Here is a 22,598-nt window from a genome sequence, read left to right as displayed (position 1 = left end):
AGTTACATGAAAAATATACTATTTTTCTTCATTTTAAAACAGTTTAGAGTGAATTGTTTGTATCATATTAGGATTACTGCTGGAACTTAGTTGACTCTCCTATAAATATTTAAATCATGTAAAGAATGAAACAAAATTAAACTTATTACCATAGCTTTTCATAGTGGAAGAGAATGCTTCTTGCTTTTCACACAATTCAGGAATCAGTTCTAACAAAGTCTTTAGTACTGGTGCCTAGAAAATAAAATACAGGTAACATTGTCATTCTACCACAAACTCATAGACTAGTGAAAGAGATTTTCTTATCAACATTCTATCAACAAATCTTGAAGATGATTACAACAAAACTGCCTATTCCACTTAAAGGGTTATTTTACCTTCTGCTATCTTAGCATCTGATGTTGACTCAATAATTTACAGCCAAAATAAACCAGCATGTTTCAAAAGTTAATGAAGCTTACATTTCTGAGTATTTTACAAAATATCTAAACATAATATCTACCTCAGATTAATATTTTAAATATCTAAAAATTGCTTCTTTTGTCAATTGATAACCAGACCAAAAAGTTACGAAATCCCAAGGGTAAAAAGAGGTGGGTGTGGGTGTGTGCGTGCGCACGCGCGCCAGTCCTGGGGCTTGAACTTAGGGCCTAGTGCTGTCCCTGAGATTTTTCTGCTCATAATACTCTTCCAGTTGAGTCAAACCTCCATGTCTGGCTTTTTGGTGGTTATGTGGATCTTCCTGCCTGGGATGGCTTGGAACTGTGATTCTCAGATCTCATCCTCCTGAGTAAGTAGGATTATAGGCATGAGCTACCAGTGTCTAACTCTGGATGTTGTGTCAGTTTTGTTTTTTCTCAAGGCTAGTGCTCTACCACTTTGAGCCACAGCCCCACTTCCCATTCTTCTGGTGGTTAATTGCATATAAAAGTCTCATCTTTCCTGCTGGGGCTGGCTTCAAACCGTGATCTTCAGATCTCAGCCTCCTGAGTTGCTAGTATTGCAGCAAGTGTGAGCCACTGGTGCCTGGCTCTTAAAATCTTACTACCTTTTTTTTTTTTTGTTATTGTTATTTTGAAAGCAATTTTTTTGGAAGAAAAAGCAGAGAAACTAAATATTTTATAAAGTAGAACTTTTCCTAGCTTAAAGATTGATAGCTACTATATTTTATAAGTAACCATGTCAAGAATTTTGAATGTTTGAAAAAATTACATTGTATTTGGGAATGTAACTGAAATATTTAATGGAACTTAAATAATTTCCAGTGTGAGACTTTCATGGTTGCTTACTTAGAACATTAACCAAAGACCAGGTAAGAGTATTTTTATTATTTAAAAACTAATAGACTTGAAAAGCTGGACCTGGGGGCTGGGAATATGGCCTAGTGGCAACAGTGCTTGCCTCGTATACCTGAAGCCCTGGGTTTGATTCCCCAGCACCACATATATAGAAAACGGCCAGAAGTGGCGCTGTGGCTCAAGTGGTAGAGTGCTAGCCTTGAGCAAAAGAAGCCAAGGACAGTGCTCAGGCCCTGAGTCCAAGCCCAGGACTGGCCAAAAAAAAAAAAAAAAAAAAAAAAGCTGGACCTGAAAACTTATGAGAAAAAGAAGGAGTTTTAATAACTCAAATGTTAATTTAAACCCTGACCTCCTCCTCCAATTATTTTCTGTTCATAAATTAAAATTTAAATTAATTAAGAAAAAAATGTGTAAAGCTGGGTACCTGTGGCTCATGTCTACAATTCTATTCAAAGGAAGGAGGAAGGGAGGGAGGGAGGGAGGGAGGGAAGGGTGGGAAGGGAAGAAGGAAGGGAGAGAAGGAGGGAGGAAAAAAAGTGAAGCAGGTAGAAATTAAGGAAAACTAGATCCTATAGTTTTAGGTGCAATATTCAGGTGGTTTCTTCTAGAGTTTGAAACTTCATCAAGTACCCAAATAAACTCAAAAAATTTTGAGCTACATTTAAAAAATAAGGTCTGGGATGTACCTCAGCAGCAGAATGCTCATGTATCACCAGAAAGAGTCATGGATCAATCCCCAGCACCACCAAATAACATCATCATCATCAAATAGGGCTGAATTCTGTTACTGGCACACACACTCCCCTTTGACAGAATGGATTAACTTTAACAATGTGAACACTCATTTAAGTGAAATGGTACATCAATCTGTCTGATACTGGTCAGAAGTAGCCAGCAGGTAGGAGATGCTTAGCAGTAGTTAGTCACACCCGGGTGATCTCAGTGACATGATTTACCTTCCAGATCAATAGTAACAGAAAGTTGTTCTCTATTTCTTATACAAGGCAAGACTGACTCTGAACCAACATCCTAAAAGAGTAAGCAATAACAGGCAAAGTCTTTAGTCTCTCTAGTGTTTTTAGGTAAGATCCTGAAACGAGAGCTCTTATGTTAAACCATGAAACCAGGCATAGCTGCCTTATAGCATCCTGCATTTGTTAAAGAGGTATGGCACAATACCTTTCCTTGTTTCTGAGAAGTCCTGATACAGAACACCAACAAAACTGGGATTTGTTCAGCAATTGCACCACACCTCTAGAAAATTAAAACATTATTCAGTAAGTGGAAGTTTTTGGTAAACAAGTAAATCAGGGTGAATACTTTCAATTAACAAAGTTCGCAATAATGTTGTAGTATATCATTACCACCAAGAAGGCCTAATAGTCGATCAATTTCTTTAAGTGAGAAAAAAAGAAAACAAGTTCAAGCTATGCTAGGCTTTAGCGAATGCTGTCCTTGGCATTGTGAGGATAAAGTTTGTTTAAAAAGAAAAAGGAAAAATTAAACTAATGCTTCAACAACCAAAGAACAAGGTTTAGGACTGCAAAGAAAAGAGGAAAAAAGAAACACTATTCCTCTCCAATTATACTGCCAAGCATTCACAAGTGAGCTAGGGATCATAAGGTTAATTATACATTTAATAAGGTGTCAGGGAGATAACTGCTCGTTTCTTTATAAAAATTAAAATGTACAAAGCAAGTTCTCTTTAAAGTATAATTACCTACACTTATGCATACAAAAGGACTGATTTCAATCTCTATTTTATAAAAGGCTTTCATTGCAACAGACAGCCAGTGCTTGAGAAAGAGACAAAAGTTAAACTCAAAAAAAAGTTTATATGACAGACCAGATAAATCAAGTGTCTATCCAATCTAAAATGCTATAGTCAAATCAAATATGGCAAGACAATATTTTAGTTTACATTCATCACAGATGTCATTCTCTTAAGTTTCTAAAAGCACATTCTTCTTTCAAAAGCTTTAACACACTGTCAATACTAAAACGAACAGTATAAAAAGAACGTTGGGGGACACACAGAACGTTTACATTATGAACTGATCTTTTCGACGTCTGTATGTAAAGTGTTCTTCTTTTTCTATTTGACAAGCAGGTAGTGGATGAACAAAGGCGCATCATCTGGAACCTCAGTCTACTGAAGGGACAGAAGGGACAAAGACAGCTGCTGTTACTTCAGCCCTTAGCTGTCACCAAGAGCCCCTAAGTAAGAATCCAGGCCAGAGCAGCTGCAAGGGCAGCAGACCACAGCCTGCCATCTCCTGCCCAGGCTATGGGTAAATGTGCTTCTAGGAAGAGCCAGGATGACTATGGTTTAGAACAAACCTGCAGCAGAGTACCAAGTGTTGATTTCTAGGTAACTATCAAAATAATGTGTGAAAGCTGATTAGGTGCCATCAAGAGAATAATTAGGTATTTACATGCTAATATTCCTAGTGTTAAAACAGAGTGTCTATTTCACATGTAAAAGTTTTAAAGTTCATTTTTTTGGGGGTGGTGGTAGTCCTGGGTCTTGAACTCAGAACCTGGGTGCTCAAGGCTAGTGCTCTACCACTCTGAGCCACAGCTCTACTTCTGGCTTTCTGGTGATTAACTGGAGATGAAGAGTCTCACAGACTTTCCCTGTCTAGGCTAGCTTTGAATCATGATCCTCAGATCTCAGCCTTCTGAGTAGGCAGGATTACAGGCGTGGGCAAGTAGGGTCCAGGTAATGTTAAAACTTTTGACACTAACAGCAGCTAAATAAAACAATTTTAAAAAATCCTTATCAATCCTAATTTGCCTTTTCCTTAAAAACAGAGATCCAGACAGAAGTAAATGAGTCAAAACAAGCAAGAAAATTCTCAGTTAGTTGGAATTTTCTGTTAAGAGATAAAAGTAAAAACTCTAAAAGCAGTATCAATCTGCATTCCCCACAAATATAACTATTAACCCAGAGAACAATTCTCAGGTATTCTATCAGACCTAGTCATGGAGGATCAAAACTGGAGCTCAAATAAATGGGTACAGCTTCAACTTCCATATCTCTTTCTTACCATATCTCACAGCTGGTAGAAGTGTAAGTGAATATAATACTATTTACTATCAGAAATTGGTCCCAGGCCTCAATTTGACACAGGGAGTCTACACAAACACAGCGGCTGGCAGGCTCGCGGTGACTGTTTGACTGCCACCTGCTGGGAAGGGCTCCCCAGCGGCGCCTGTTTGTGTTCACTGCCAGTGGCAGCTCCATCAGCCCCCGCTCCATCGCACTTGGTGCAGCTTTATATTTAGTGCTGTTAAAATGGCATGAATGCAGTTGTCTCCTTCCTTGAAGATTGCTAATTTAACTGCAAGTGCAAGCACAGGGACCTGCATTTGTCATTTAATGTGTCTGTGACACATAAGTGAATAGAAAGCAAATTCAACTCTTAATAAACCTTGAATACGGCACTGAGAATGTTTGAGTATTCAAGTGGGAAGCTATACTTAAAAGCAAACATTTCCTACTTTTTGTTTGCAAACTGTGTTGCCATGGCGACACAGTATTTAGCACATTGAAGAAATTAAAATAGCCAATCAAAGAAATTCTTGTTTTGTATTATCTATCTGCAGAGAAACATTTGTCTTAAAATCATTTCAGCAAAACTCATTTTCCCCACCCACAGCCCCTACTTGTTGTAAGGACATTGCTAGTCCTACTTGGCATCTTTGAAAGTAGCAACTCCAACCTATGATCTAGTTCTTTGTCCAGCAGCCTCACTGCCCATGGAACCCAAATGTTCCAGCAGCACCACCCTTCACTATGGTATTTCTACACACGCTCATGTCTAATCTAGCTTCTCAGTTTACTTGTCAGGACCCCACTGCTCTGAGAGTGATTACCTCTAAGAGAGCTTTGGCATCATCCACCTTGCCCAAATCCACCAGCTGGAGGAAAAGATCAGTGACCGGTTTGTAAACTGCAAACTGATTGGCCAATCTCTCTGCCATGATGCTTACTGGAAAAATGACAGGATAAAATTTTTTTTTGGTTAAAACAGTGATATGATCTATTCACCACAGCAATCTGGTCGAATTTTGCCAGAGAGAAAACATGCTTGTGTCCTTTAACAGAAACAATCAACTTACACTTTTCCATTGCTGGGTCTAGCTGTTCTTCTATTACTTTTCTGAATAAATAGGACAAGCCAAAGTACTGAGTTGGTATCAATTGATTCTCTGAAGTAAGCATATTTTCAATGTTTTCTATAGCCACATCTGTCTTATTGCTGTAACATAAATTGCAGAGATATTTGCCAGTTTTAATATGCCAGTTATACAAATGCTTTAGAAAAAAAACAGGAAATATATTTATAACTAACTAGATTGTGTCTGTGTCTGCGTCTGTCCTGGGGCTTGAACTCAGGGCCTGAGCTTTTTTGTTCAAGGTTAGCACTCTACACTTCTGATTTTTTGGTGGTCAAATAGAGCCTCAAGGGCTTCCCAGGCTGGCTTTGAACTACAATCCTCAGATCTTAGCTTCCTGGGTAGGTAGGATTACAGGTACAAGCCCTAGCCATGGCTAACTAATGAGATTTTAAAAGAACATTCTGCAACTTCAATCATATTTAGGTAGGAAAAGAGTGGTTCATGCTGTAAGTTGCTTTTTTTACCTTATGGTTGCTAAGACAAAAACAATCTACATATACCAGAATTAAGAAAGATTTTATCATACATATTTCACATTTGGCTTGACAGCTATTTGGATATAAAAGTTGTTGAACTGCAGTGATTTTGGCTTATAACCCAGTAGTCATTACTATAAATATTTTGTTAAGGTGATGATAATATATTCTCTCTAAACCAGAGTCATATCAATTCTCTTTGACAGGAACTATATTTTTAGAAAAATACCAAATACTAAATTCTGACAAAAAAAGGTATCTTCACACTTACATTGAGACAAAAATCAATTTCATGGCTTTATTAAACAAATTATTAATAAATTCTCTTCCTGACTGTCTTTTTGATTAGGGCAATCTGAGGTAACCTATAACTGATCCTTCACAGTTATGATATGGTCCTCCAAATCCAAAGAATTTTATGTTGAAGTTATGACACTAAAATATGCTAAAACTGGGCTAGGATGCTGCAGCTCAGTGGCAAAGAACTTGCCTACCAAGTACAATGTCCTGGGTTTAATCCCTAGTACCAAAAAAGAAAATACATACCCACACCCCTCCATACACACCTCTCCTCCAAACCTAAAACTAAGCATTCTGTTTTAAATTTTGCTGATGGATTTCATGAATAAAAACATGTCTGCTACATAACTGAATGCTATGTAAACTTCTTGTAATTTATTCAGCTCTTACTTGGGTATATTTCCACTTAAAGCAATCACATTCTCTCATTAGACAGAAAGTTTAAGTTCTAATTGGGAAAATAGTGTTTTTAAGAGGAAAAATAAAACGAAACACATTGTCTTTCTATTGTAAGGAACAGGAACAAAAATCCTACAAAAATAAATATTAAGCTTTAATATCATGTCTCATTAAATAAGATCAAGTAATAAATAATTCTTCCTCTTAAAGCATTAAGAATGTAAATACAATTCTGTAATTGTAGCCCTATGCATCATGCATCATTTTCCTGGGTAGTATTTGTTTTGAGAAAGGGTTTTGCTATTATATAGACTAGCCTCTGTTTCAGCATCCTGGGGACTAGGGTTACAGGCATGCAAAACCACACATGGCCCTATGAATCTTTAAGTTGAGAGATAGTAAGGTTAATTAAAGGTCGAGTCTGTTTGTACTTTGACAGTGATGACTGTCAATAGGAATCTAGTTTATGGTAAGAGAACCAATTCTGAATACTTTCCCTTCTTGTGGGTATGTATTAATGAGGTGAATGGGTGAGGAATATGGAAATGTTTTGTTGGTGCTGGTCCTGAGGCTGGAATTCAGGGCCTGGGCTCTATCCGTGGGCATCTTTTGCTCAAGACTACTACTCTAGAACTTGAGCCACAACTCCACTTCCAGCTTTTTACATTTTTTTAGGGGGGGTGAGGGAGGGGACAGTTTATTGAAGATAAAAGTCTCACAGACTTTCCCGCTTAGGCTGGCTTTGAACCACACTCCTCAGATCTCAGTCTCCTGAGTATTACTGCTAGGATTACAGTATGAGTCACTCATGCCCAGTTGAAAATGCATTAAAAATATTGCTTTAAAAGAAAGTACACATCCATGGGCCTCATGCATGCTACATACATGCTCTGCAATCCTAAAAATGCTTACTTCTAACAGGCTTGCTAGGACTGTTTTATAGAAGTGTTTCATGCAAGAGTGAGGTGTCACTCAAGTATTCCTGACAAATGAAATTGTTTTTGACAATAAGAGGCCAGTATGCATATGTACACACACGTGTGTGTGTACACTTACATATACAATGTATACACTCATATATACTTGTATATAATATACATAATATGTAACAAGGAAAGATAAGTCTGAAGACCTGGCTCAAGTGGTAGAGCGCTAGATGACTAAGTCCAAGGTCCTGTGTTCAAACCTCCAGCACAAGCAAAAAACAACAGGGGCACACAGGTGGCTCATATGTGTAATCCTAACTATCCAGGAGGCTGAGATCTAAGGATTGCAGTCCAAAGCCAGCCTGGGCAGCAAAGTTTGTGAGACTCTCATCTCCAATTAATCACCAAGAAAAAAAAAAAGCTGGAAGTGGAGCGGTGGCAAGTGCTAGTCCTGCCTTGGCAAAAAAGTTCATGGACAGTGCCTAGTCCCTGAGTTCAAGCCCCAGGACCTGCAGGTGCACACACGCACTGGTGCCCGCACCCCCCCCCTTTTTTTTGCCAGGCCTGGGGCTTGAACTCAGGGCCTGAGCACTGTCCCTGGCTTCTTTTTGCTCAAGGCTAGCACTTTATCACTTGAGCCACAGAGCCACTTCTACCTTTTTCTGTTTTTGTGGTACTGAGGAATCGAAACCAGGGCTTCATGCATGCTACACAAGCACTCTACCACTAGACCATATTCCCAACCAACACACACCATTTTAACCATTTTAACGCACAATTATTCACAAATATTAGCAAATAATCAGAAACAATAAACACACTGGACATTTCCATAGCAGCTGACAGTTTTCAAAGGCCTAAGAAAAATTTAAAGGTGCTGAGATAATGCTCAATGAAACACTTACTTCTTTATTTGGGCCAAAGCAATGTTATTGATGAAAACCATACTTGAGAGTCCAATTGAGTCAAGTCCATCAACCATCTTCTGGATGGCTTCTATGGTTTGAATGTCACCCTTCTGGGCAAAAGCTTGGATAAGGCGGGTCACAGCTACCTTAGAAGGGATCTGTTTCAAATTCAGAGATGTGTGTAGAGTTTCCAGAGCCCCTAGAATCAAGAGCAGAGGACAGTTTTCTTATATGACCCATACTGACTTTAATGCATCTTGAAAGCCAGCCTTTATGTATGAGCATCAGATGGCTATATGCAAAAAGCTATGAATAATTTATCATACATTACAGAAAATATTAATACTTCATGAAAAATCTTCTAGAAATGACTTATTTGACTATCTGGTAAAGTAGGAAATTTCTTCCTTCCGTCACAGAAAGAACACAAGTGTTACTGACAATTTGAATTCCATTCAGGGATAACTTTTCACAAATAACTTCAAGAAATCTGATGAGTTCACAGAAGTATAAATAAGGATGAATATTAAAAATTAATGAGTTTCCAAAATTATGTCACTTCTACTGGATTCATACTTTCTAAGGTACAAACAGATCACTCAACTTTCAGACTAACAGATTTATTTTGCATGGCCTTATTTTACTAACAGATTTTTTTTTAACATTACATTCACTTCTTATGGCTATAACAAACATTTTGTTTTCTTATTTAAATCCCCTCCCATTGTAAATACTGGATGACAGCTAAATATAGAAGACTCTTCTAATTTGCAGCTTCAGGTGCAAGTATAGCAAAATCCTAGTGGTAAACAATGATAGGCGGGGTGTAATCACCACCATCACTACAACAGAACTTCTAGGCTTTAGAGCAGTTAAAAGTGATTTAACATAGACAAAACAAAGACTCTCAAGACAGTTTACAGAGAAGGCTTATCTTTCACAGAAGAATGGGAATGGGTAATAATTAAAGTCTATTAAAAACAATAAAAGACATGAAGAATTTAGTCTTCATAATAAACTATTGTAATTCAAAAATCTATAATCTCAATTATTGAGTCTCAAATAGGCAAAGGGGAAAAATAAGTAATTTAAAAAGCATACTCAACAATATTTCATAAATGCACATGCTCATATGGGAAACAGAAGCAGTTTTATTCTGTTTAAAAATACAACCCACAGAAAATTAGCTTGATATTATCTTGCTAACTGGTAGTCATGTACAGGTAACAGGTAAATAAACTCAAGCATTTTTAGTACCAAAATACACTGTTAGAGAAGGTCTTCCCACTGATGGATAAAATAACACCAAGAAAAACAATGGTGATAATGATGAAAACTCAAACTTACTGAGCCCTTGCTGTACCGTGTAATATTTAACCACATTACTGGCATGGTACTAAACAAGCTACATTCACAACTACCACTCTGAGGTAAGTATCAATTGTACAGATAAATCACTGAGGTCAGCAATTTTGAATATTTTTCCGAGTCATATTGGTAGATACCACCCTGGGTCTAACATCCTCTATGTGAAAGAAAGGTGAGCAGACAGATCATTTTCCACCTATCCAAAGGGAGTGCCAAGATCTTGCAACCTAAGTATATGTGCTCACACAAAACTTGCCATCATCTGTGCAGCTTAGGGGGCACTGTAAACGGTACCCATTTGCATCCCTTGCCCTACATTTTTTCCTGCTGTGACTCAATTTCAACATCGACTCAATTATCCCATAGTGACATGTACCAGCTACTAATAGTCCACAACAGTACTGGTTTATAAAACTCCAGTAAGACTGAATTGGTTTTATTTTTTTTCCTTACTTCCTTAGATGGGGCTGATTAAAAGAAAGTGGCAAGAAGAAATGAAGACAGAAGAACTGAAGGGGATTTTTATTTAAAAACCAGCCGACATCATTACTAGCCTCACTCCAAAATGAAGTTCATCTGTGGCAAGGCTGAGGGACAGTGAGGCTGGGTGGAGGTGGTACTGGGGAAACCTCCAGGTAAGCAGAAACCTCACAGAAGTCAAAAACTAGATTATGCACTTTTCTGATTATTCTCATGAGGAACTTAACATATTAGTAAAAGCTAGCAAACTTAGGTTTGACTGGGCTTCAAAACCCATCCTTGAAGTTAAAACTTAAGAGATGTGAAACTATTTTATGAACATGTTAATGAGGAATAACACCATTATTTCAGACCGGAAAGAAACTTAACAATTAACAGCTAAGTTCTTCCCTATTTTAAAGTGGGTTTTATTGTATTGACAAGACTGGTGTTACTATATTGACTAAAATTCAAACCTAAAACAATGTGAAAAGCTTGTTGCCTAAATTTAAGAGTCTCATTATCTCCTTTGGGAACTCATTCATAAGACTGGATCCGAATCTACCCCACGGCAAACACATAAACAATCTCCACCAAACCACGGCCTTGCCCAACCCTCCTCAAAGTCAGCTCCATATCTACCTTATATTACTCTCTTAACATCCACTTAAAAACTCTAAACTTCAAACAAACACTATATTTTATTGTTTTTGGTATTATGAGCTATTTAAAAAGTATTAGATTAAGTTTTAAAAATCAATATTATAATCATTTGGTGCACAATCCTACACATTTAACACTCAATTTAACTCATTTGCTATCTTGCACACAACCAACACAATATGCAAAAAAACAACTGCTGGGAATTGTTTCGGATGCTTGAAAGTATGTTAATTTCCAAAGCAAAATGACTTGTGCTGTGAATTTTAACGCACTTGAAAGCCTGTACTTTCTTTCGTTCTGGAACACAAATTTTGCATGTCTGAAGAGCTGTGATTCATCTTAAGAAAACCCATCTTGTGTTAAATGGAATGGAAACTGGACTAAGTGGTCAAATGACAAGTACATTCATATTCAAGCTGTATTATAAATGCATGTACAGTAATTTACGTCTCTCAGCTACCACAAAAGGCTCTTGATAAGCAGGTAATTTGCTAAATGGACTCCTTTATCCAAGTATTCGAAGGGCGTTACAAGAAAAATCTGCAGAGGCATTAATGTGACGTAAAGGTCAAGCATTGTGACATACCTTTCAAATAATCCCGCCTAACTTGCGTTATGATGAGGAGGCTGTTGGCAGCATCGTTCAGTGTGAAGCCCTTGATGTGGGTCTCGGCGCTAAAAGAAGCAGACATTTAGAAAGGAATTACTGACATGCTTCTGATACGATAATAAATGGTTGAGCACCAAGGTGAAATTATAAAAACTACTGTTCGTATGTTAAAAATATTGCTGCAAAATATCGACCTGGAGACAGCTTTTGTGTTATCCTGTCAATGGTTATAGAAGGATAATTTTTTTTTGCATTCTGACAGATGACAAAGTTGGAAATGAGCAACAAAAGAAACAAAGTACAAGATTTTTTTTAAACAATCGGTTCAGATTCTTGAATGCTGACATATTAGATGACTAAAATAACTGCATGCCCTGCATTGTTCAGCTGTATCCGAAGCTGGATACTTTTTCCTCTTTTTTCCACATTCACCATAATTATAAAATGTAAAACTATTCTTCTAGCAACAAAAATGAACATTTATTTTCAGCACTGTGTTTTAAATATAAACTAATGCATATTACTAACCAAACCATATCATTTGGTTGATTAATTTTCAAATTTCTGTCATCTAGATATGTACAGTTCTCAAAGCTTTTATGCACACTGCAGAACCAAAACTGTTGTTACAATGATTTAAAAATCTCACCTAACAATCTTGTCCTGGCTTTAAATTTAAAACCCTCAACTTCTTAAAACTTAAGAGCAAAAACCTGCTACTTGGCACTAAAACCTACATGGTTAAAACAAATTCCTAAAACCTAACCAGAATGATTTGCATGCTATATTGTAGACATCGCTGGTGGTGAAACTGTAGCATCCTTAATGCCCCCAGGTTCACTTCCTAGTTAGGAAATCCCTACAGGTCACGAGGAGCAAAAGCAATTGCTGCTATTTGCCTTGTAGAGCTCAGTGGCAACGTCACTGCCAACCCGGACACGGCTTGCCAGCATGAACCCACACTCTGAGCAGACTGCGAAAGAAGCAAGGCCGCCGCTGAGTTATTCTCATAAATAATCCTCTAAGGGCGTGATGCTGGATGTGCCCAGCCTCTCTGCCACTTTCAGCCCCTGTAGTCCAACCATACAGGATTTTCTTATCCTCCTCCCCTATCAATCCTCTAAATCCGGCCAAAGCACCCACTGCTCAGTTCGATTTTTTCTCTTTGTCCCATCTGTCAAAGCTCTTAAGTCAACAACTCACACATGAGACTAAATTGCTTAAAGTATTTGCTTTTTCAATCTGCAGTATAGGTAAGTAAAAATTAGTGCTATTAATATATGTCAAAACATTATCTAGAATTCTAAAACAAAGAGGTAAGAAATTTCTTACTGGACAAGTATAAACTACAAACCTTTTGGAAAAAAAATCTCAAGACATACATTCTTTTCTGATAATCTCTTCAGACCTTAAGAAGCTGCCTACTCATTACAAACATGAAATGGTCTCCAGACAGTTATGAGGGAGAAAAAAACTCAAGACATATATTATATAATATATGCTTCAACTTGATCATTCACAACAAAATAGATGCCAAACTGGCAATAGGAGAAAAACTTACTGATAAGTGATCTTCACATCAGAATCATTCGTGCAATGCAGTATCCTAATGTTAATGTTCTCCACAGCTCTCAAACCCAACTTTTTTGTCAAGGAAATGTTCTTTATCTGTGCTACCTACCAGAGCTACCCATTAGTCATGTGTAGCTATACAGTTATTGTGAGAGAAGAGAAATAATATAATCTAATTATAATTATATTTAATTTGAAACAATTTAAACAGCGACGTAAGGCTGCAGCTACTAGATCATAGCTGCAGACAGTTTCACTCTTAAACTGCCAAATTTTAAAAGAAAAAAATGACAGGGTAAAAAAGGTATCACCTTTCAACTCACAACCAATTGCAAAAATTAACATGTTAACCAAACATGACAGTATTACAGGGAAAGTTTCACATTAGCTATTTCAGAGCAATGAATGGATTGTGCTTATATAACAAGAGCATAGGACATTAGTCAATGTTTGTAATTTATATACTTTGGATAACAAAAACTGGACCTAAGTTAAAAAAAATCTGTAGGTGATAGATTTATATAAATGACAGAATAAGACAGGAAGCTACTAAGGACAAGAGAAAACAATCCTCCCCTTACTTGAGAATACCAGTTAGTGGTACCAGAGATTTATTATAATAATTTATATCCCTTACTCTTTTGAAACAATTCTTTCTAAGTATATTCTTACTTTGCAACACAGGAAACTAAGAAGGAAGTTGTCTTCTTCAAAAATGTTCCAGGCATGTGACAGCCCATGACTGTAATCACAGCACTCAGTGGGGTAGAGCCGAGCCTGGGGGCTACTCAGCACGTCCAAGGCCACTGTGAGCTTTACTTAGAGATTCTGCTCAAAATATACCAACAGTTTATATATTTTTTCGGTTAAGGGAACTTGTTGTCTGTTAACTATAACTTCTGAGGTTTCCATTAGTTGTTGAGAAGGTTAAACAAATTTGTCAATAAAACTCTCATTAAAGTTACAATAATAAAAAAAATTGGAGAAAAACAACAAAAAAACAAAACAAAACAACTCTAGTTAGAAGTGGGAATGTGCCTTAGTGGTAAAGTGCTTGCCTAGCATGCATGAAGCCCTGGCTTCAATTCTTCAGTACCACATAAACAGAAAAGCCAGAGGTGGTGCTGTGACTAACGTGGTAGAGTGACTTGAGCAAAAGAAACTCAGGGACAGTGCCCAGGCTCTGAGTTCAAGCCCCAGAAGTGGCAAAACAAAAACAAAAAACCTCACTAGAAGTGACAAGTATCCAATCCGCAAGTGGATTCAAGACACTGAATTTCACATTAGTTGGACACACTCAGCCACATAGGAAGGCAGAATAAACTTAGTGGGAGGTGTAAATGTGTTCTCAAGTAAGTATACAGAAAGTCTCATAAGTGCCATAGAGAGTAGAATGATGGTTAGCGGGGACTAGGAAGGGGAAAAAATGGAGAGATAATGGCTTAAGGTTATAAAATTTGTTATACACGGTAAGTTCTAGACTCCTGTACAGAATAGAGGGTATAGTCAATAATACTTAAAATGATTAAGAAGGCAGATTAGTGTTTGCTCTTTCTCTGTCTCTCTCACACACACACTTTATTGTTCACTTGATTTTGTCCCATTTAATAAATTCTATGAGACCTAAATAAACTGCAACTGAAATTTGAGAACTACACATAGTCAGTGGCCTTCAATGAGGCATGTACACTGCAATAAGAACATTGTAGGAAGATATTAAAGCCTTCAATTTCCAAGTTCATCTTAGAAATACTTTCTATTTTTTTAGTATGCGCTATCATATATGTGATATGTTACTACACTTTACCACTAAGGGTATATGAATAAGCATAATCTGAGACATGATTCTTGAATCACCTGAGGTGCTTAGTAATCCCCATCCCACCCAATCAGAACCTTTACAGTGAGCTTCAGTGAACATTTTTATGTTGCCATAAAGAACTAGTGTGATAGGACAACATCATAAAAGTAGACATTTTAACCTGTTATTTTAAGAAATTTTTTGGAGATTTTTGAGACCACCCTTCAGGACTAAATGGTTTTAAGTTTCCTCTTCTTTCTTCCTCATTTAAACATACCAAAATTCTCATTATAAGTCTTCATTTCTCCTACCTCTTTCCAAATCCGATTACTATGGAATAGAATTTAATAGCAATTTTCTGAAATAGTAATTTTAAAAAAGTAATTCTTAATCTTAACTCCAGTGGTTACATATATCAGGATATTGCTCAATGTAAAAATTTCCAAGTCACTAATTTCAAGTATATAGACTTTTTAGAAACATACTAACTAGAATCCTAATGGTAAGTATGACCTAGATGAGTAACTTTAGTAAAACTAGTATTTTCTAGTGACTCTGTCCATGATATTAATCTTTTTAAAAAGATATTAATATTTTTAAAGTACCATGACTTAAAACTTTTTTCAGAGGGGTAACACCAATCAAGATACATTATATTCATAAACTTCTTTGTTAAATGGCCAAAAAAAAAAAATCAGGCCAAAAATTAGCTGAGAGTATTTATCTTAGAATTCACAGTATATTAGAAAAGGTTGTTTCCCATTGCTAATAAAGCTGCTGACCCATCAAAAAGTGACTATATATGTTCTTTCTTTTTGTTAATAACTCAAGTTTCCAAAAAATCAGAGAGAGCTAGATAAATAAAATGACAATAAGAAACTTGTTTTGACTAGCAAATACTTTGAATCTTTGGGTATTAGCCCAAGAGACAAAATAACTTATACTACAACCACCATGTTATAAAGAATCCAGAGCTGGGAGTGTCACTTGGTGGTAGAGTGCTTGCCTAGCATGCATGAAACCCTGGGTTTGATTCCTCAGTACCACATAAACAGAAAAAGCCAGAAGTGATGCCTTGAGCAAAAGAAGCTCAGGGACAGTGCCCAAGCCCTGAGTTCAAGCCCCAGGACTCGCAAAAACAAAAACTGGGTACTGTCCCTTAAGCTTTTTCACTGAAGGCTAGCACTCTATAACTTGAGTCACAGCTCCATTTCCAGCTTTTTGGTGGTTAACTGGAGAAAGGAATCTCAGACTTTTCTGCTTGGGTTGGTTTTGATCCTTTGAGCCTTAGTTCTCAGCCTCTGGAGTGACTGGCTAGGATAACAGGCATGAGCCACTGGTGTCCAGCTTCAAAAGGTTTCTTTTTTTGCCAAGCTGCTACTATCACAAAAGGTACATGGATCTAGCTGCTTTATTAAAACTAGAATACATGCTTATCTAAATCCTATACATGCTTATCTAAAATTGCATATATAAGATGAATATAATATACTATTATATTGATTGTTATATGCCTAATAACAAAATTTTTAAAGGCTAAAAATCCATAAAATTAATTTTAAATCTGATTTTTACTAGCTGAGGCTAATCAAGCAACTGCCACAACAACATAGAAAAAAAAAAAAGGCAACTCAATAGTAGCCAGTCTTAACAAATGAACTATTACTTACAAATCTTTCACTTCCATTGCTTGTGCAAAATTATCCTTCGACAACAGAAATCTTGTAAGAGTGTTGTAAGTTTCACTGCTAAATACAGCATTTTGCTTTTTTGCTCTCAGGAAAATATTATATGCATCTATGAGAGAAAAAAGCAAACAAAATGATATACTATATTCTGAAATAGCAAAAATGAAAAAGAAATCCAAACATTTTAAACCCTTGCATTTCTGCATTAAAAAAAAAAATCCACCCACTGTTACAACTCCACAATGACCAATCAAGCAGATGATAGCACTCTTCTAATATTAAAAGACAAAGACAAGTCCTAGTTGTGAAAAATACCACTTCATCAAAATAGATGGTACCTGGGATTTCTTTAAAAATAATTTTTATATTTAAGTGGATAAATTATGTTCGTGCCAATAAAAATGAGAAACAGCTCTTTTGATTTTATCAAAAGATGACACTAGTTTAAAAATACATTACAAATTTGTGTTAAAGTCCAAATAAGCCAAAGGTATAATTTAGATTGAGGAGAGCAAAAGATTCACTTTAAAGCTATCTTTAATCTATAAGTGGGTGGTTACAATGGTTAACATTTCAGCACAATAGCATTAAAGTGAATATAGCCTATAATTCTAAAATTAGGAGATCAAATTATTTGGCTACGACAGGACTTATACAAAAACATACAATTTTCAAATATACAGGTATCTAACAAGTAAACTAGGCAACATTTGTTTGACTGATTAACAGTTTTATTTCACTTGTTCACAATAACTGTCAGTGAATGAAAAGATGTTACCAAAAGAGAAGTAACTACACTTTTCAGTCACTTACTTTTCTGAAATAAAATTGCTTGGCTATAAACAGCCAACTGAAACTACAATCCACTCCTGTCTGTGTATAAACACATCACAATGGAGATAGAGCATAAGTGAACTATCATGTACAGCCTTCTATGAACATGAGAAATGTAGAATATTTAACAAGGAAAGGACCTGACATTAATGTTCAGAAGAACATTCTGTGCTACTTAAGATGTTCCTGAACAGGCACAAATGATTATGCATATGTAAATATGTTAGAGGAGTATTCATTATTTTCACATGAACCTGGAATGGCACGGTCCAAAACTAGTTTATCCCTTCAAATTAAAGCCAAGTGCTGGTGGCTTACACCTGTAATCTTAGCTACTCAAGAGGCTGAGATGTAAGGATCATGGTTCAAAGCAGACTCAGCAGGAAATACAGTAACTGTTAGTGGTAACAGTAGCCTTGAGAAAAAAATCTCAGGGTAATTGCTTAAGCTCCGAGTTCAAGCCTCAGTACCAACATCAATAATACTGTTATAACAACAAAACAAATATAAAGTGATAAAGTATGACAATATTTATATGTAATAAGGAGAACAGTTTAGGTAAGCTAAAGTAACTATGGTACAATTTAGTCAGATTCTTATTATTTTGCTAGGACAAGAGCCAGGGCATACTTTAGAGGCTTCTTGCTTGGACAGATCTCTACCCCTTGAGTCAATCTGTAGCCCCTTACTTTTTTCTCATTATTTTGGAGGTAGAGTCTTGTGAACTTTGCTGCCAGGGGTGGCCTCAAACCATGATTCTCTGGATCCCACCCTCCTGAGTAGCTAGGATGATAGGCATGAGCCAAAGGCGTTGACAGTTATTCAGATTTTTATTTATTTTTTTTTAGTTATTCAGATTTTAAGTAAGCCTTCCAACAACAATCCCTGTTAGTCATGAAATTACCAAGTACCCCTGTATCAGATTTTTGTTTGTAGAAATCTGTATGTTCCAGGGCTTTGGTATAGAGCAGAACATAAAAACACAGTAAGAAATTCTATTATTAGCTATTAATTTCTCACTATTAGACACCTAACTAGTCTATTTGATATACATTTACTTTGGGAAATGGGAGAAAATCAAGCTATTCCTTAAAGTTTGAATATCAGTCTACTTATTGATCGTAGCTTTACTAAATAATTTAAAATACTCTATAATAACATGACTGCAAAAGAACCTGTCAATCAGCACACAATGTGTATGTATGTGGACACATATTAATATATACATACCTAGAGATATAGCTATATACAGATATTTATCTACAAGATACCTATATCTCTCTCTATTTTAATAGGAAGAGTTTCTGCTTGCCTTGTGGTGCTGGGGATCAAAGCCATGGCTTGTATATGCTAGGCAAGCACTATCAATGAAAAAAATCCCTACCCCTACACTTTCTTTCCACATGCAACAAGTTAAGATGTAATGTCATTATTGTTTACTACTTAACAACTACACCAGTAAATATACAACCATATGAATAGTTAAACATCAACAAAATAAATCTAGAAAATCATATTGTTTGCTAAAATATGGTGGCTGTTTATTATCTCTATTAGTTGTTCTTATGTTTTAAACTAGCATTGTAATGTACCAAGCCCACTTGCAATAGATTTGTTTTTGGTATGATAAGCTTTAAAAGCTGTTAGGGAATATAGGCAATCAATTTTTTTGTTTTTTTGCCAGGCCTGAGCACTGTACCTGGCTTCTTTTTGCTCAAGGCTAGCACTCTACCACTTGAGCCACAGCACCATTTCTAGCTTTTTCTATATATGAGGCGCTGAGGAATCGAACCCAGGGCTTCATGTATACAAGGTGAGCACTTTACCACTAGGCCATATTCCAGCCAAGGCATTCAACTTTTAAAGCATCTCTATTTTGTTAAGCATTAGAATTCTGAGGCACACAAAAAAGGGCTGGGAGTGTGGCTTAATGGTGGATTGCTTGCCTTGCATGCATAAAGCTGTGGGTTCAATTCTTCAGAACTACATAAACAGAAAAAGCCAGAGGTGGCCCTGTGGTTCAAGTGGTAGAGTGTTAGCCCTGAGCAAAAAGAAGCCAGGGACAGTGCTCAGGCCCTGAGTTCAAGCCCCAGGACTAGCAAAAAAAAAGTAAATGAAGGATTTTTTAAAAGTTCACCAGAATATTTTCATAGTTTTTATTTTTTTTTTAATTTTCATAGTTTTGACCATAATTTTACATTTGGCTGACAAAGAATAAAACTTAAGGATGTACAGACTAAAATATGCATAGTTTTAGCTTTTTCTTATTTTACACATTTTGTCATCACAAAATCCTTAGTTAAGTCAGAAAATTAATAAAATTATATAAATTCCTAAGTTGATTTTTTTTCTACTGTATCTCAAAGCCCAAATATCACTACTTCTAAGGGAGGAAGTTAACAAGAAGAAGATATTGCTTGCGGAATTTTGCCAACTCGTGTCAGAGGACTAAAGATGGTCATAAAAACTTATGACAGAGGTAGATATTTCTACAGGAAAACTAGAGAAAGCAAAAGAACTCCAACTTTGCGATTATCTTGGCCACTCTGACATACACTAATGTGACAGTTCATGCCCTATTTTGATATAAGACTTTCATGAACTTTTTCCTTCGGGGTTAGGTTGGAATCATGATCCTCTAATCTCAGCCTCCCTCACAGCTGGGATGGAAGGCATATGCTGCCATACCCTTATGTCCTTTGTTCTTTTTTGCTGGTCCTGGGGCTTGAACTTCGGGCCTGGGCACTGTCCTTGATCTTTTGTGTTCAAGGCTGGTGCTCTACCACTTTAAACTACAGTGCCACTTCTGGTTTTCTGGTGGTTAATTAGAGATAAGAGTCTCATAGGACTTTTCTTCCTGTGCTGGCTTCGAATCTTGACCCTCAGATCTCAGACTCCTGAGTAGCTAGGATTATATGTATGAACCACAGGGACCCAGCCTCCTTTGTTCTTTATGAGTTTAAAAACAAATTACATAAAATCTTCACATTTCTCTATCCCTGAATGATTCATAGTTCTCAAAACTTAAGGACATTATTTTATAAATTATAATACCATTATTATAATAGCAAAATGTGATGGTAAAAATAGGAATGATTCCTTAATATTACCAAACACTCAGGTAATCTTTAAATGTGATAAGATGCTTTCTTTAAAGTATGAATATACAGAAAGATATAATTTAACCTTCATATATCTTATTATAGAACTTCTATAACTTCCTGGGCTTAGATCAATGTTGCCAGTAGAAACAAGACACTGTGGGCATGTTTACCTTTGTTTCTCTTGGTTCGACAGGCCTTCAACACATCTTTCTCAGTACTAGCTGCAAAAGGTGATGGTGGTGGTGAAGAACTCAGGTTTTGTTTTTGTTTGTCATCTTCATACCACAACTTTAAAACAAAATTATTCAATTAAACAAAAACTGACAAATACATGATCTTAACAGCATAAATGTGGGGTGATGTAGAACCTAAGACAACACCAGGTACACTTATGCAAAAAATGAGTTACCTCGGGAACATCAAATGGAACATCCTGATTACTGTTTTTAAGGATTTCTGCCAGCAATCTTAATGTCTTTTCGCGAGGAACAACATTTTCTTCTTGCATTTTATTCCAGACAGCATCAGCTCTTTCCCAGTCACCATTTTTTTCTATAGAATTTAATTAAGTAGAAATTAATGAAGATACTAAAAAATGATTAGGAAATTATGTGTAATGTTTTCACATTTAATGTTGAAGGAAGCACTATCCCAGATGCCGACTTTAGGGAGAGGGGCCGAAAGTGATTGCCATACCATCGTGACATGTTTTTCTGCATACCTTTCTAGACTTTGGGGGGGGGGGGGTTGGGGGTTACTAGTCATTTACAAGTCATAAAAACTTTGTTAAAACACAGTAATAGCAAAAATTCATTTTTTAAATAACTCAGAAATTTCCAAATGTCAAAATCAAAACCAGAAGCAAAGATAATTCAACTATCCTCTTTATGTTTGAATGATTAATACAGATGTGCTGCTGAGTATATAGCTGTGGGTCTTAAATGACTGAAGGTGCTATATTTTATGGTTTTTCTCCCCCAAAACTCTTCATTTTGTTCAGCAGATAAATTGTCTGTTATTTGTTCTGTTGCCTAAGTTATCTCTTGACTATGTGATAGATTACATTGTTTTAAGATTTCTTACCTTGAGAATTCTTTTTCAATAAGTACAAAATTTACATGAATATGTAACTATATAATTATAACTATATATACATATGTACACATATACATAGGGAAGAAAAAAGGCAAGTTTTTTCATACTTGAAAACTCTAGAAGGAATATTTCAATTTTACAGGGTCTTACTCTTGGTAGGGAAGGGGATGTTTTTGAATAAACATTACAGAAAACACAAATACATTTGTTCACCATTATGTGGGGAAAAAATACTAGTTTCTTTTTCTTTTCTTTTTGGCCAGTCCTGGGGCTTGGACTCAGGGCCTGAGCACTGTCCCTGGCTTCTTTTTGCTCAAGGCTAGCACTCTACCACTTGAGCCACAGGGCCACTTCTGGCCATTTTCTGTACAAGTGGTGCTGGGAAATTGAACCCAGGGCCTCATGTATATCCCCAGCCACAGGAAAAAAATATTAAAAGACTGAAACAAATGGAATTTTCCTAGATGTTTCCCACAAAACCAAACAAAACCCTAGGGTTTTTTTTTTTTAAGCTAATGGCTTCTAGAAGTAGGACATTCAACAAAGTGAAGCTTACAATTGGATATAAGCAAATGAAGTAAAAAATTTCCCTAGCTCATAGAGATTACAATATGCATTTTCACATATAACATATCAAAAAGGGGCCCAAATACTAGAAATGAACCCAAGTTCAGAGTGAGTTTATACATATTTTGATAATAAAGTCCATCTGACCAAAACCTTACATTTACACTCATTAGGTAACTGCTTTTTATTTATTAAAATGTTCTCATTTAACAAAAATTTCAAGTATTTCAAGTATGTAACAGTATAAAACTTATTTAAAAAAAACTTATAGTCCAAGAATCTTACTTCTGTAAAAGGACCCAAAGTGGAGTCTTCTTGCTGGCTACTGAAGGGTACGTGTGGAAA

The 22,598-nt window shown here is 36.3% G+C and overlaps 1 protein-coding gene across 2 annotated transcripts in view; it reads right to left on the bottom strand.

Moving 5' to 3' along the window:
* The window catches only part of Lrpprc (leucine rich pentatricopeptide repeat containing), a 93,888-nt gene that overhangs the window by 2,351 nt on the left and 68,939 nt on the right, over positions 1-22,598 (bottom strand). For both annotated transcript variants that reach the window (XM_048353017.1, XM_048353018.1), the window contains exons 28-36: positions 21,001-21,143; positions 20,762-20,879; positions 16,636-16,762; positions 11,569-11,657; positions 8,490-8,691; positions 5,424-5,563; positions 5,178-5,293; positions 2,478-2,552; positions 150-234 (exon numbers count right to left, since the gene is read on the bottom strand). In XM_048353017.1, coding sequence (XP_048208974.1) covers positions 150-234; positions 2,478-2,552; positions 5,178-5,293; positions 5,424-5,563; positions 8,490-8,691; positions 11,569-11,657; positions 16,636-16,762; positions 20,762-20,879; positions 21,001-21,143 — 1,095 coding nt within the window. The remainder of the gene's footprint in view (positions 1-149; positions 235-2,477; positions 2,553-5,177; positions 5,294-5,423; positions 5,564-8,489; positions 8,692-11,568; positions 11,658-16,635; positions 16,763-20,761; positions 20,880-21,000; positions 21,144-22,598) is intronic.

This window comes from Perognathus longimembris, chromosome 8 (genome assembly GCF_023159225.1).
Source record: "Perognathus longimembris pacificus isolate PPM17 chromosome 8, ASM2315922v1, whole genome shotgun sequence".
NCBI classification, from domain to species: Eukaryota; Metazoa; Chordata; class Mammalia; order Rodentia; family Heteromyidae; genus Perognathus; species Perognathus longimembris.
Note: the sequence above shows the minus strand (reverse complement) of the source record. Positions and strands in the feature narration are given on the sequence as shown.